This window comes from Cricetulus griseus, chromosome 10, assembly GCF_003668045.3.
Source record: "Cricetulus griseus strain 17A/GY chromosome 10, alternate assembly CriGri-PICRH-1.0, whole genome shotgun sequence".
Lineage (NCBI taxonomy): Eukaryota > Metazoa > Chordata > Mammalia > Rodentia > Cricetidae > Cricetulus > Cricetulus griseus.
In genome coordinates, this window is record NC_048603.1 from 14,908,589 (window position 1) to 14,922,440 (window position 13,852).

Sequence of the window (13,852 nt, forward strand, 5' to 3'; positions counted from 1 at the left end):
TACTGCTATCTTATTTGTGGCTACTTGATTTGCATGACAGCCCACAAGCCTGGCTGGGCTGGCCCTGAACTCAGGGGATGCGCCTGCTTTGCAGCCTGGCTCGCCCTGGGGCTCCCGGGTGCAGAGGTGAAGGCGTGGCCAGCACGCCGGTTGGAGCCGGCTACTCGGGATTCCGAGTGCTCCTCGGATGCGGGCAGGGTCGTTAGGAGTGACAGGGAGACACCGAGTGATTGTGAGGAGCGCACACTTGCAGGAGATGGGAGGGGGGGTGGGAAATGTCATTTTTTTCCAGGGTTGCACGGCCGGGGCTCGCAGGGGGAGGCTCAGAGACCCCCCTCCCGACCCCTCCCGAGCCCCACCCGTGACCCGCCCGCCCCGCGTGCAGCGCCGCGGCCCGCGCCGGGTCACGCCCGGGACGGTTGGGGTCCGGTGGGGGTCAGCGAGCCCGCGGCCGTTGGGAAGGAACTGCAGCTCCCGACAGGCACCGCTTCCGCGGCCCACGCGCGTGGCGGCGCTGCCCGCTGGGACTCGTAGTGCGGTCCGGGTAGGAGACCGGGGCAGCTACCCTGCCTCCCTCCGCTCCCATCTCGGAAACCGGGCCTCGCACAGAGCGGCTCGCCCAAGCCCGGCTCCGGGGCCGGGGCCGCTCGGGGCTGGAGCTGGGGCCGGGGCCGGGGTCGCTCAGGGCTGGGCGGGGTCCGGGCCCCGGTGGAGTAGGGTGGGGCGGCGGCTGCCAAGGGAGGGAGGGAGGGAGGGAGAGAGAGAGAGAGAGAAAAGCCGCTGCGCGAGCCGCTCGCACGCTCGCCCGCCGCTCGCCAGGCCGGCGCGCACGGGGGCGGGGCCGCAGGCAACCGGAAGCCCCGCGCGCCGCCCACCCCGGCGGCTGCGGCGGCGCCGACGGCTTAACGCCCTCGCGGGCGCACGGGGCGGGGCGCGGCGCGGCGGGGCGGGGCCGGTGGGACGCTCCGGGAACGCCCTCCCCGGCCGCCCCGCCCTCCCGGGGCCGCGGCGCCTGCGCAGCAGCCCCAGCTTCCCGGCCCCGCCCGGCGCTCTCAGCGCAGCCGCGCCGTCGGCCGCGTCGGGCGTGACGTCAGACGCGCGTGGGCGGGGCGAGTGCGGCGCCGGGTATAAGTAGAGGGTGCAGGGGGCGGTGCTTCCCCTTCTCCCCGGCGGTTAGTGCTGAGAGTGCGGAGTGTGTGCTCCGGGCTCGGAACACACATTTATTATTAAAAAAAAAAATCCAAAAAAAATCTAAAAAATCCTTTGAAAAAACCCAAAAAAAATAAGATAAGATAATAATATATATATATTTTACCAAAAAAAAAATTTCCGCGTCTCCCTCCCCTCCGCCGGAGACTTTTTATTTTTTTTCTCTCTCTTCTCCTCCTTCCTCTTTTTTTTTTTTTTTTTTTTATAAAATAACCCGGTGAAGCAGCCGAGACCGACCCGCCCGCCAGCCAGAGCCAGCAGCCAGAGCCCGCCGCTCGCTCGCCCGCCCGCCCGCCCGCCTCGCTCGCCGCCCGCCCGCCTCGCCCGCCGCCCGCGGCCCCGCAGCTCTCCAGCAGGAACCCAGAGAGATCGAGCCTTCCTGCCCGCCGCCCGCCCCGGACCCCGGCACGCCAGCCCCGCTCGCCCGCCCCGCTCGCTCGCTCGCTCGCCCGGTTCCACGGCCGTGAGGACGCGTCGATTCCGGTTGAATTTTGTCCCTCCGCGCTCGCCCCCGCTCCCCTCCCCTCCCCCCCCCGGGCTCCGTCCGCCCCCCCCCGGCCAGGCCCGCACCGCACTCGCTCGCTCGCCCGCTCGCCCGCTCGCCGCCTCCTTCTCCTCCTCCTCCTCCTCCTCCTCTGACGGGAAAAGGTCGCGGCCTGCGGCCCCGCGGGCAGCCGTGCCGAGATGAACCCCAGCGCCCCCAGCTACCCCATGGCCTCCCTGTACGTGGGGGACCTGCACCCCGACGTGACGGAGGCGATGCTCTACGAGAAGTTCAGCCCGGCCGGGCCCATCCTCTCCATCCGGGTATGCAGGGACATGATCACCCGCCGCTCGTTGGGCTACGCGTACGTGAACTTCCAGCAGCCGGCGGACGGTGAGCGCCGGGAGGGCGGGCGAGCGGGAGGGCGAGCCGGGCCAGCGGGAGGGCCCTAAGGGCGAGCTGGGAGGGAGGGAGGGCGAGCGGCCATGCGGCCGGGGCGGCGGGCCGGGCCTGGCCTAGCCTAGCGAGCGAGCATTGGGCCGGGCGAGCACGGCGCGCGGCAGCCCCCTCGCGGGCCGCCACTTCCTCTGCCGCGACCATTTTCTCGCCGCCGCCGCCGGTCGCTCGCTCGCCCGCCCGCCCGCAAACTTTGAGGCCATGACGCGACGCCCCGGGTAGCTGGCGACCGCCTCCGCCACGAGCGGGTCCCCCCCACCGGGTGGGGGGCAGGGGGCCCCCCCGCGGCCGGGCTCGCCCGCCGCCCCCACCCCACCCCCCGCGCCGCGGAGGAAGCGCGATCCGGGCCCGGGAGGGAGAGAGCACCACGTGTTGAGCCCCTGCAGGCCCGAGGCCTGCTCCCGCCGCCGGTGCCCGCGGGGTCCCCCCACCCCCCGGGGGCAGCGGGAGAAAGTTGTCGGGGCGCTCGCTGCTGGGCTGGCAGGGGTGTCGTCCCCCCCCCCGGGGGCCGGTGCACCCGGAAAGGCGGGCGTGCCATGTGCGCTTGCTGCCTGCATGGCCGCAGGGCTGGGGCTTCCCTTGCCTTCCCCCGGCGGCGGCGGCGGCGGCGGCGGCGGTGCAGGGCACGCGAGGAGGGCACCGCGCGAGCGCTGAGTGTGCACGCACACCTACCTGTGGTCACGAGTTTTAAGAACCATGTTGGCTGGGTTTGGTCGTGGATGTTAGGAGCGGCGTGGACTGGATTATAAGTGGTCCAGGCATCCATGAGTCTTGAGCACTGGTAACTGATAGTTTATGTTCTTGTGAAACTTGACAGTTCACTGGAAGAAAAATGTAAGCATCAGATAAGGTTTATGGCCTGATAAACAGTTTGGTGGAATCTAGATCAGTTGAGTTCAGAAGTCAGCTTCTCCCTAGAGATCTTATTTAAATGGGAAACTCTGGAGTCAAGTTAAGTTCATTGGGTTAGTGACTAATAATTTGGTTAAAGCTGACTTTCGTTAAGCAGCATGAACGGTGACACGGAGCCAAAAGTTGTAAACCTGCACTGCGGATTACCTGACCTTTGGCCTGGTGGGGGATCATTCAGGATCCTTCCCCTCAGGCAGGGTTGTCACAGGATGTGGATAAGTGCAGGTCACTGGGGAGCAAGTAACCAGGTTCAGACCGAAAGACTTCAAGCTTGGTGATTTTTTTTTTTATTAATCCAGAAAATCCAGTTTTTAATTTTCGTAGGATTTGAAAAGTTAGGCTTCAAGTTGCCATGCATGTCGTTTATTTACTGTATGTATATTGTGTGTGGACCGTTACTAACTACTCAGAAGTTTTGCCTCATTTTCCCATTTATTTTGTGTCTGTGTGTCCAGTATACCATCTTCACAGACAGTTGGGTTTTTAACCAGCTTTTCCTCTTTTTCAGTATCCTTACAGCATTGCAGTAATGGACAGGGGTTCTGTGAGTTTAGTAGGAAGAGGTGACTCACTAAAAAAACCTGTCAGGCTCAAGCAAAGTCAGCAGGACCAGGGTGCTGAGGAGGAGGTGTGGCCAGTGGATAGTGAGCTGGCTGCTGATTATCATATTCTAGGAACTGGAACTTTCATTTACAAAAAGTGGCTGAGGGCTGGGTGTGGTGGTTCCTGCAGTTGGGTTTGTCTCTGAGCTAAATAGCCTGGGCTACATCAATCAAGCCAGCCACACAATGAGACCTTAACTCAAAAAAAACCCAAAAGGCTGAAAATTTGGCTTGTCAGAATTTTGCAGTTATTAGTGAGAAGTTTGCTTCCGGGATTCAAGTTCCCTTTTTAGGACTGGTCTTTTTACTTAAGGTAACATTTTTCCATATAAGACCGGTGTGGTACACTTAATTCCAGTACTGGAGGCAGATGTGGGTGGGTCTAGGAGATCCAGGCAAGCCAGGACTACATAGAGAGGCCCTGTCTCAAAAGATTCAACGTCATCACAAGTACACATAATTGAGTGTTTTTATGGACCTGAAAAAGTAATTGTAGGATAGATTTATTTTACGTGAGGCATAACTATGGGAAATTGAGGTGGGTAATGTCCATGTTAGTGGGTAATGTTCATGTTAGTGGCATTGACTCTGGAAATGTCTTTCTAGCGGAGCGTGCTTTGGACACCATGAATTTTGATGTTATAAAGGGCAAGCCAGTGCGCATCATGTGGTCTCAGCGTGATCCATCCCTTCGCAAAAGTGGAGTGGGCAACATATTCATTAAAAATTTGGACAAATCCATCGACAATAAGGCACTGTATGATACGTTCTCTGCATTTGGAAATATCCTCTCATGTAAGGTGAGCGAGTGTGGCAGGTTTTACACTGTTGGCCATCTGCAGTGGCTGTTAGTGACTGCTCATTTCTGAAATAGGTGCTAACATAACACTTCTGCAAAGGGGGAAAGCAACAGCAAGTAACACAGAGTGAGCGTGTCCTTTTTCCCCAGGTGGTTTGTGATGAAAATGGCTCCAAAGGCTATGGATTTGTACACTTTGAAACACAGGAAGCTGCAGAAAGAGCTATTGAAAAAATGAATGGGATGCTTCTAAATGACCGGAAAGTGTGAGTGTGACTCTGTGAACATCTCAAGTCTGTTCTAACAGTTCCACAGGAGTGTGAACAGGAATAGGTCTCTGTTGTGAGATAAAGCTAGCTGGAGCTAGTCATCCCATTACTTGGGAGGCAGAAGCAGGAAGATCTCTGACTAAAGAGCCTGCCTGGTTCAGGACAGCCTGAGCTAAGTAGACTCCTGTCTCAAAACTAACAAACAAAAAACCCAAAGAACCAGAGACACAGAGCTAGCTGAAAATAGCATATGCCTGTCATTTCATCAGTTGAGATGGAGGCAGAAGGATCTATGAGTTAAGGCCAGCCCAGCTAGGCTACATGAGAATTTCTCAAGCCCACCATATACGTGGTGTAGCAACAGTGCCAAGACACATTGGCTGGATTTCATCGTCATTCACGGCCAGTCGTGTCACTCAACATTGGAACCTAAATTGAACCAGATAGATAGAGGCAGAAAACTTGGTCAGGTGAGTGCATTGTTGAAGAACTGGGAATCCATGCAACCTTATTTTAAGGAATGCATTCATTGGCCCCTTCTACATTTGAGGAAACTAGCCAAAGTAATTTAATTGTAAGACGGGGAGTGGGCTCTCTGACTGTGCCCCCAGCAATCTGAAGTCAGCTTTGGTGTTAGAGGAGGTTTTGTGATTGATCTTTCCTGAAATAAAACTTTTAACTAATCTGAGAGGCTGTTTGTTGCCAGTAGACTTAATGTGTAAGAATTGGGTTACTTGTGTTAACAGGAGTGGACCCTTTAGCTGGATAAAAGTGTGTTACAAGAACCTATCGTGTTTTAATTATAGTTAAGAGAGATTGTATTTAAAGCTCCCTGTTTTCACTGAAGACATTTTTATTTTGTGGTACACTTTACAACTTGGTGTTTTTACTGACATTTCCTCAGGTTTGTTGGACGATTTAAGTCTCGAAAGGAACGAGAAGCAGAGCTTGGAGCCAGGGCAAAGGAGTTCACCAACGTTTACATCAAGAACTTTGGAGAAGACATGGATGATGAGCGCCTTAAGGATCTCTTCGGCAAGTTTGGTAATGTGTCCAAGTTAAATCTTTACACTTAAGTAATTGTATGAAGTTATTAAATAAACACTTAGCTGGAAAGTATTTAAAATACTGATTTGAATTAAGCCAGTGTCCACTGCACAACAGTAACTTGCAGGTGGAGTGTTAGTTGTGCAGCTTAAAGTTTAATAAAAACATTCAGGTAAAAGTGGCCGATGGTAGATTCCATCCATGTAAGGGTTTTGCTGCATTAAGATACTTTTAATACAGACAGTCTCATAGTTGTAGGACAGCGTGGGTAAGACTGTCCTGGGTCACATGTAATCTCTGGTTAGAGTGGAAAAGCTGGCCCTGTTAGGTGCATGCTTATGCAGTTTCAGACAATGTTTTCCAAAGATCCAGTCTTCTGTCACGACTCCTTGGAGGATCTTTTCAAAGAAAATTCAGCCAGACATGAGTAGTGCATACCTACAATCCCAACATACAGGAGGGGGGCAGAGGATTTAGGATTTGGTTGTACTGTCAGCTGGGTTACAGAAAAAAGATGAAGAAATGAGAATTTGTGGTGGTTTGCTGCTGTCTTTGTTAAATTTACAATGGGCTTAATATTAGGGGTGTTTTTTTTTTCAGTTCTACAAATGGTAATTAGTACATTTAACTCCATTGCAAGGCCAGACTGAGCTTGCTGTGATCTTTTTTAAGATTTGTGTATTTTATGTGTATGAGTGTGCTGTCTTCATGCACACCAGAAGAAGGAATCTGACCCTGTTACAGATGGTTGTGAGCCACCATGTGGTTGCTGAGAACTGACAAACTCATGATGTCTGTAAGAGCAGCCAGTGTTCTTAACCACTGAGCCATCTCTCCAGCCCCAGACCCTTTTTAAGCACAGGGTCTCACTGACTGGCCTGCAGAGCTCCACCTGCCTCTGAGAGCTGGAACCAAAGGTGGCATGCACCACCACCTGGCTGAGCAAAGAGATGAGATAAATAACAGTCAAGTTTCGTGCCTTGTTCAAGTTTCTCTATTCTAGAGGTGACCCTTGTGTTACATCTAACTTTCTTGCATTTGAATGGTTTTGGGGGTTCACAAGACCATTTTGGCTTTGAACTTGTAGACATCTATCATCTGCCTCCCCAGTGCTGAGTTTGGGCTGGTTGTTTTTAACTACACCACCTCCCCCACATCCTGAGCTTGCTTAGTTTTCTGTTGCTGTGCTAGGATGCTTTGACCAAGGCATGTTTACTGGGCTTACAGTACGTGGGTGAGTCCATGGTCATCATGTATGAGCCCGTGAGGGCCATTCTCATTGAAACCACCATTCTTTCGGCATGTAGACGTTTTCACACCTGAGGGGTCACCTGCTGTGGACTCTGCCATACAGCTGGAAGGAGGGGGAAGCTTGTGATTCCATTATTTTCTACCTGAGCATCTAGTATTCCCCCCATTCTGTTGAGAAGCAGATGACCAAAGAAGGCCTTTTCCAAGTTAGTTCTTATATTTAGGAAAGGGTCTATGAAGAAAACAGAAATCTGAGAGCTTGAGGCTGGGGTTTGCTCTGCTGCTTTGTTTGCATTAATTGACAGTTTTGATTATTCAAACTTTTTAGGGCCTGCCTTAAGTGTGAAAGTAATGACCGATGAAAGTGGAAAATCCAAAGGATTTGGATTTGTAAGCTTTGAGAGGCATGAAGATGCGCAGAAAGTAAGAGTTTAAATAATTCCTTTTCTATCAAAGGGTCTACAAAGCTGTTACTCTTGTTAAAATTGATACACGTTTATGTCAACATTATTAATTCATGGAAGCTTTTGCATACTGTAATCAGCTGTTTGCATTTTGAGTGTTAGAGAATTGGGTGTGCATGTTGATTGCTCTCAAACCATGACTTTTGGGGATGTGGGGGGTCTATATTTAATGTTAGCAATTGGGAACATTTTCCTTGTTAATGAGACGTACCTTTACAAAGTAACTGAGTTTTGTTTGTTTTTTCTAAGGCTGTGGATGAGATGAATGGAAAGGAACTCAATGGTAAACAGATTTATGTTGGTCGAGCTCAGAAAAAAGTGGAACGACAGACAGAGCTTAAGCGCAAATTTGAGCAGATGAAGCAAGATAGGATCACCAGATACCAGGTTCGTTTTTACTTGAACAAGCAAACTAAGACAGGGATTAGGAAGGCTTATTTTATGTTCATTGCAGTTACTGCCAGGTAACTGAAAGTTTGGGAGGGAAGAGAAGAAAAGGGGGGGGCTAAAGGAAGAGGTGAGGCTAGGTGCCACAGGGGGGTTCCTACCTCTCTTCAGTTTGTTTTCTCTTTTTAGGGTGTTAACCTTTATGTGAAAAATCTTGATGATGGCATTGATGATGAACGTCTCCGGAAAGAGTTTTCTCCATTTGGTACAATCACCAGTGCAAAGGTACGAGCGTGTGCGGTGTGTTGGGGGGGGTCCTGTTGTGAGTTTCCTTTTTTTTTTTTTTTTTAAGCTAGCAGGTTGAACCTTATATACTATGTGCTGTTAGGTAGCTGTGTTGCAGACTGCTAACAGCAGTTTACTGAGGCCTGGCCTGTTGACATCCCCCCCCCCCAGTAGAAAAGATCAGATCCATTTTCCTGTCACTTGAAAACAGATTACAAAGCAGTAGAATTCTGTAATCTGACAAAATTCCAAGATTTTGCTTTAGATACCTGTGCTGTGTGTGTTTTGCCTAGTGTTGATGGTTTTGAGACTACCTTGCAAAGTTTTAGGCATTTAAGTTTTCCTGGGTTCAGAGGAGAGTGTACAGAAAAAAAGCAACTCATGGTATCTGACTGACTCCCTTTGCTGGTCTTTATTCCAATTTTCATACACTGCCATTGACTAAGGTTTGTCAGGAACTGTTGAGAGGCATGTAGTAGATGACTACAAATGCTTTCCTAGTATTGAAGTGTGGACTATTGGAGTCTTCACGGTGTGATGCCTGAGAGTAGTTTGGATTGATTCTTTATGGGAGGCACATGTGATACCTTCTAGGGACGAGAGGAGGGCTAGCAAGTTAACTACAGGAAAAGAAACCATGTCCGCCAAGCAGCTCAAGGATGAATAAGATGGCAAAGGTCACAAAATGAGCTGCTTGCAGTCTGGGCAGTTGTTTCCCACACTGGCATGGTGGGGGTGCTTTCTGGTGGAGACAGTTGTAGGCATCACCTGGTGTAACAGATTGGTCAATGGAGTGAGAAGTAATCTTGCTTTTCCCATGCAGTTTTGACTGGTGTGTCTGCTAGTCTGTGTTTTCTGTTTTGGGTAGTTTGACTTGTACATTTTATTTCTCAGTGTTACATATAATAGGCTCTAATGTCACATGAGAAGAGGATGTTGTGTAGTTGTACTGCTTACCTTCAGTGATGCCTGTGTGCCCGCAGTATTGATTGTAAGGGAGACTGTCGACAGAGGTGGTTCTGGCACTAATGGGTTACTTGGTCCAGTGACCTGGGCTGTGAAGGTCAGCTGTTCATTCTGCCATCCACTCCCTGCTCTGTTTTTCCCGTAGGTTATGATGGAGGGTGGTCGCAGCAAAGGGTTTGGTTTTGTGTGTTTCTCATCTCCTGAAGAAGCCACTAAAGCAGTTACGGAAATGAATGGCAGAATTGTGGCCACAAAGCCACTCTATGTAGCTTTAGCTCAGCGCAAAGAAGAGCGCCAGGCTCACCTTACTAACCAGTATATGCAGAGAATGGCAAGTGTGCGAGCTGTGCCCAACCCTGTGATCAACCCCTACCAGCCAGCACCTCCTTCAGGTTACTTCATGGCAGCTATCCCACAGGTGAGTGTGAAGGGAAACAACGTGCTGTCTGCTGTTTATCGTGCCAAGGTCCCTTGTGTCCTCTGAAAGATAACAAGTTGCTAAGCTGTTAGATGGAGTTGGGTGGAAAAGGCCAGTGTGGTTGATGATGGAAGTGACTGAGAGCTCTGGTGTGCTCTGTGGAGGCTCCGCACTAAAGCTCATGCACTTCTTCCTTTGTTCCCACAGACTCAGAACCGTGCTGCATACTATCCTCCTAGCCAAATTGCTCAACTAAGACCAAGTCCTCGCTGGACTGCTCAGGGTGCCAGACCTCATCGTAAGCCTCTTAGTTTATGACTGGGATTGGAGCCTGGGGTGTAGCTCAAAAGATTTAACACACAACCTCCTGTGTGCCGGGCTGTGGGTTCACTGTACCGTGTGGGAGGTAAATTTGTCCTGTTAGAGTGGTATAATTGCGCTTGGTGATTTATGGGATATGAACGTGGTTGGGGATTTGCAGAGTGTTGGTTTGCCTTGGTGGCTGTGGCTTTAGAGCTCAGTCTCCTTACATTGCAGGAGCTTGAGGGCTGCGAGTGACATTTTGGTCCTTGCCCATGGCACCACAGTTGGGATTGGTGTTTCTCGTTAATCTTTCATGTCTCAAATACTAAGTAACTTGTACAATTGAATGTAAATTTGAAACTCATTTTATAGTAGGGTCTCCTACTTTTTATGCAAAGGTCTGCCCTAGGAAAGCGCTGGCTTTGACTTGGTGAGGTTCTTAGTTGACTCACGTGTGCTTCCTTTAACGGCAGCGTTCCAGAACATGCCCGGTGCTATCCGCCCAGCTGCCCCCCGGCCACCCTTTAGTACCATGAGGCCAGCCTCCTCGCAGGTCCCCCGCGTCATGTCGACACAGCGTGTTGGTGAGTCCTAACCCTTCCTGTAAACAATTGATCTCCAGTTTGAAATAGCACAACACTAAAGTGTTTTGTTTTTTGTTTTTTTTTTTTTTAGCTAACACTTCAACACAGACCATGGGTCCACGTCCTGCAGCTGCTGCTGCTGCAGCCACGCCTGCTGTCCGCACCGTTCCCCAGTACAAATACGCTGCGGGAGTCCGCAACCCCCAGCAACATCTTAATGCCCAGCCGCAAGTTACCATGCAACAGGTGTGGTGTGAGCATTGTGTGTGTGGCCATCTTACTGGTGGACTGTGAAGAGGTTTTTAGGACTAGCCAGCAGTCTCCCTGAGTGAATGGGTGGTGTTTGTTTGACATGGATGGGTGTAAGGAAGGTGTGAAGGAAAGTTCAGTTAGATTGGTTTAGATTTCACCTTTTTCCTAATCATGGGATGATGTGATTCCAGAGAAGACTTTAAAATGTAACTGTATCTGAAGTGCAGTGTGTCACAGATTGTCTGCTTGGTCCCTCAGTGGGTGTGGGTAGTTGAATTCCTATGGTTGTCCCTTGATGGTCAGCTGGTTTATGCTTCATTACTTTGGTTTTATATCCAGCCTGCTGTTCATGTGCAAGGTCAAGAACCTTTAACTGCTTCCATGTTGGCATCTGCCCCTCCTCAAGAGCAAAAGCAAATGTTGGGTGAGTAACTTGGCTGTCAGTCTACAGAAACACAAGTGTGGCACGCGGGCAGTGGTGGGAAGGAACTGAGACTGGACACCGGGTGGCAGGTGGTAGGCCTTTGCTCAATTTGATCACTGCTCTGGCTTTGCAACAAAACAAGGGAACTCATGTTGACATTTGTGATGAGCTTGTGACAGACTGTTGAGACAGGTGCATTAGCAGGGCTCCTGAGCCCAGGTTGACGGTAGCCATTAATCACTACTTGCTGATAGAGGTTTTTGTTCGCAGGTGAACGGTTGTTCCCTCTTATTCAAGCCATGCACCCCACTCTGGCTGGTAAAATCACGGGCATGCTGTTGGAGATTGATAACTCAGAACTACTTCACATGCTTGAGTCTCCCGAGTCTCTCCGCTCAAAGGTGTGTGTTATATGCCAGCCTAAGTTCCCTACAGAGAGAGCATTTGCATGGTGTGCAAGAAATTAGGAGCTTTATAAATAGTGGGGTAAACCCTCTAGATGAATGATTTGCTAGAGACTCACACTGCTAGTAGATTCCAGAACTACTCAGATCGTATGCTATGCTCCGCTCCTGTGGCCAGATTGGGGACTGCTGCTACTTAGAGCACTTTCCACTCTGGTCTAGGTTTGTTTTGGTGGGGATTTATCAGTTACTGTTTTTCTTTGTCACTTTTTCCTGAGCCAGTTACATTTGTCCTTTTTCTAGGTTGATGAAGCTGTAGCTGTACTACAAGCCCACCAAGCAAAAGAGGCTGCCCAGAAGGCAGTGAACAGTGCCGCTGGAGTTCCATCTGTTTAAGTGAGTTCTCCTGTCTACTTGTCTGTGCCCCTTCCTTCCATAACAAAGATCACTCCACACATAAATATTTCCCAGAGGGGAAGATGGGTAACACTTAAAGGGCTGTCTGATGCTGACAATATTTTGTCAGCACTTGTTTTGCACAGTAATTTGTATGAAATGACTATAACAAAAGTTGGCTTTCATGATTGATTCTTTTTTATTGGATGGTAGCTTGGGGAGTCAGGTGGGGTTTGGCAGACCCTTTTTGTAAAAATGACTGGAGCCCGGGTTTGTGGGCCACCTTTTATCTGATGTTAAAAGGAATGGGTTCGACTCTGTGCCAATAATGACAGAAACAGGCAGATTCAGTCAAAGGCTTTAATTATATAGTTATTGTTTTTTTTTAACATTACAGATTTATCAGGGACCACGAAAAGAAACTCGTGCTTCACCGAAGAAAAAAATATCTAAACATCGAAAAATTTAAATATTATGAAAAAACATTGCAAAATATAAAATAAATAAAAAAAGGAAAGGAAACTTTGAACCTTATGTACCGAGCAAATGCCAGGTCTAGCAAACAATGCTAGTCCTAGATTACTTGATTTAAAACAACAAAAAAATACAAAAAAAATAGTAAAATATAAAAACAAATTAATGTTTTATAGACCCTGGGAAAAGAATTTTCAGCAAAGTACAAAAATTTAAAGCATTCCTTTCTTTAATTTTGTAATTCTTTACTGTGGAATAGCTTGGGATGTCAGTTCTGTTTCAACTAGCAGAACTGATGGACTGAGCAAGGAAACGTAATTTGGATTATAAAATTCTTGCTTTAATAAAAATTCCTTAAACAGTGGATGCTTATGCTTCTTTTTTACTTTGGTTCTGGTGGCAGTTGGCATGTGTAGCAGGTGCTGACCTAATGTTTGAGGGGGGGGTCGTCTGCGTGTTGGCTTTAGACAACTACTGTGTTACTCAGGCTGGTCTTAAGCCTGCGAAGATTGTGGTCTATTGCCACTTTGACAATATGAATGTTTTCTTTGGTTCCCTGTATTAATTATGGATCTGTTCACTACTACTATGGTTCCATGTTACAAAATGATTACCTTAAGCCCTTATTGGGGACAGCAATAGCTACTCAGTGTATTGGGCACTGGGCTACACTTACCCTTTATCTCTTTGGAAGCCTTGAAATAGTTTTAGGATGCTGTGGTGTGCCTTGTCACCCACACCACTTGAACAATAAGGTATAAGGTTGTGTCTTAAATGGCTTGGATTACAATGTTTTTATAAAGCTGGTACCCAAGCAATCTTTATTTTTGAGACAGGTTCTCACTATAGTCCTGAGTGGCCTAGAAATCGGAGATTGCTATACCTCTTTCCCAAGTGGTAGGATTTTGCTTGTGCCACTACATACAGCCAGAGTTCGACTTTTTAAAAAACATTGAGGCAGACTCTCCTTTAGCCAGCCTATTGCCATTTGGATCAGGCTAGCTTCAAATTTGGCAGTTTAGCTGAGTGTGCTGGTATTACAGGGGTGCACCACTGCATAGCCACTTAGTGTGACAAGCTGTAAGTCTCATTTCATGACCATGCTTAGAGCACAAGACATCTCGTGTGGCTTCTGTGCCCAGAATGCTCTTCACTTTGATTTTGAAATTTGAATCCTCCAAAATCTACCTGAAATCATACTCAGTGGGCATCCTGGCTTGGTTTTGTCTGGCCTAGGCTACATTTGGTTGAAGGATTTCTCTGGGTAGCTTTGGAGGCTGTCCTGGCACTCGCTCTGGAGACCATGCTGGCCTTGAACTCAGAGATCTGCCTGCCTCTGCCTCCCAATTCCTGGGATTAAAGGCATGCGCCACCACTGCCTGGCTGCCTGCTAGTGAAGTTGTTGGTTTTTTTCTTGCCCCCCCCCCTCCACTTGCCGTAGGATTTTTTGTCCTGGAGCTTGCTCT

The 13,852-nt window shown here is 49.4% G+C and overlaps 1 protein-coding gene across 1 annotated transcript; it reads left to right on the forward strand.

The window, feature by feature from the left end:
* Window positions 1-1,574: 1,574 nt before the first annotated feature.
* Window positions 1,575-12,750, forward strand: Pabpc1 (poly(A) binding protein cytoplasmic 1). The gene is made up of 15 exons (XM_027431489.2): window positions 1,575-2,086; window positions 4,270-4,463; window positions 4,613-4,728; window positions 5,636-5,775; window positions 7,358-7,452; window positions 7,743-7,880; window positions 8,070-8,165; window positions 9,277-9,549; window positions 9,757-9,847; window positions 10,326-10,436; window positions 10,528-10,682; window positions 11,028-11,112; window positions 11,383-11,513; window positions 11,820-11,912; window positions 12,310-12,750. The coding sequence occupies exons 1-14, from the start codon at window positions 1,894-1,896 to the stop codon at window positions 11,910-11,912; spliced, it is 1,911 nt and encodes a 636-aa protein (XP_027287290.1). The 5' UTR covers window positions 1,575-1,893; the 3' UTR covers window positions 12,310-12,750.
* Window positions 12,751-13,852: the final 1,102 nt, after the last annotated feature.

Excerpts from the sequence above, each read along its gene's own strand:
- Pabpc1 (XM_027431489.2), top strand. The coding sequence starts at position 1,894 with ATGAACCCCAGCGCCCCCAGCTACCCCATGGCCTCCCTGTACGTGGGG. Across the intron at positions 7,453-7,742 it reads GGCATGAAGATGCGCAGAAA|GCTGTGGATGAGATGAATGG; the intron begins GTAAGAGTTTAA and ends GTTTTTTCTAAG. Across the intron at positions 10,683-11,027 it reads CGCAAGTTACCATGCAACAG|CCTGCTGTTCATGTGCAAGG; the intron begins GTGTGGTGTGAG and ends TTTTATATCCAG.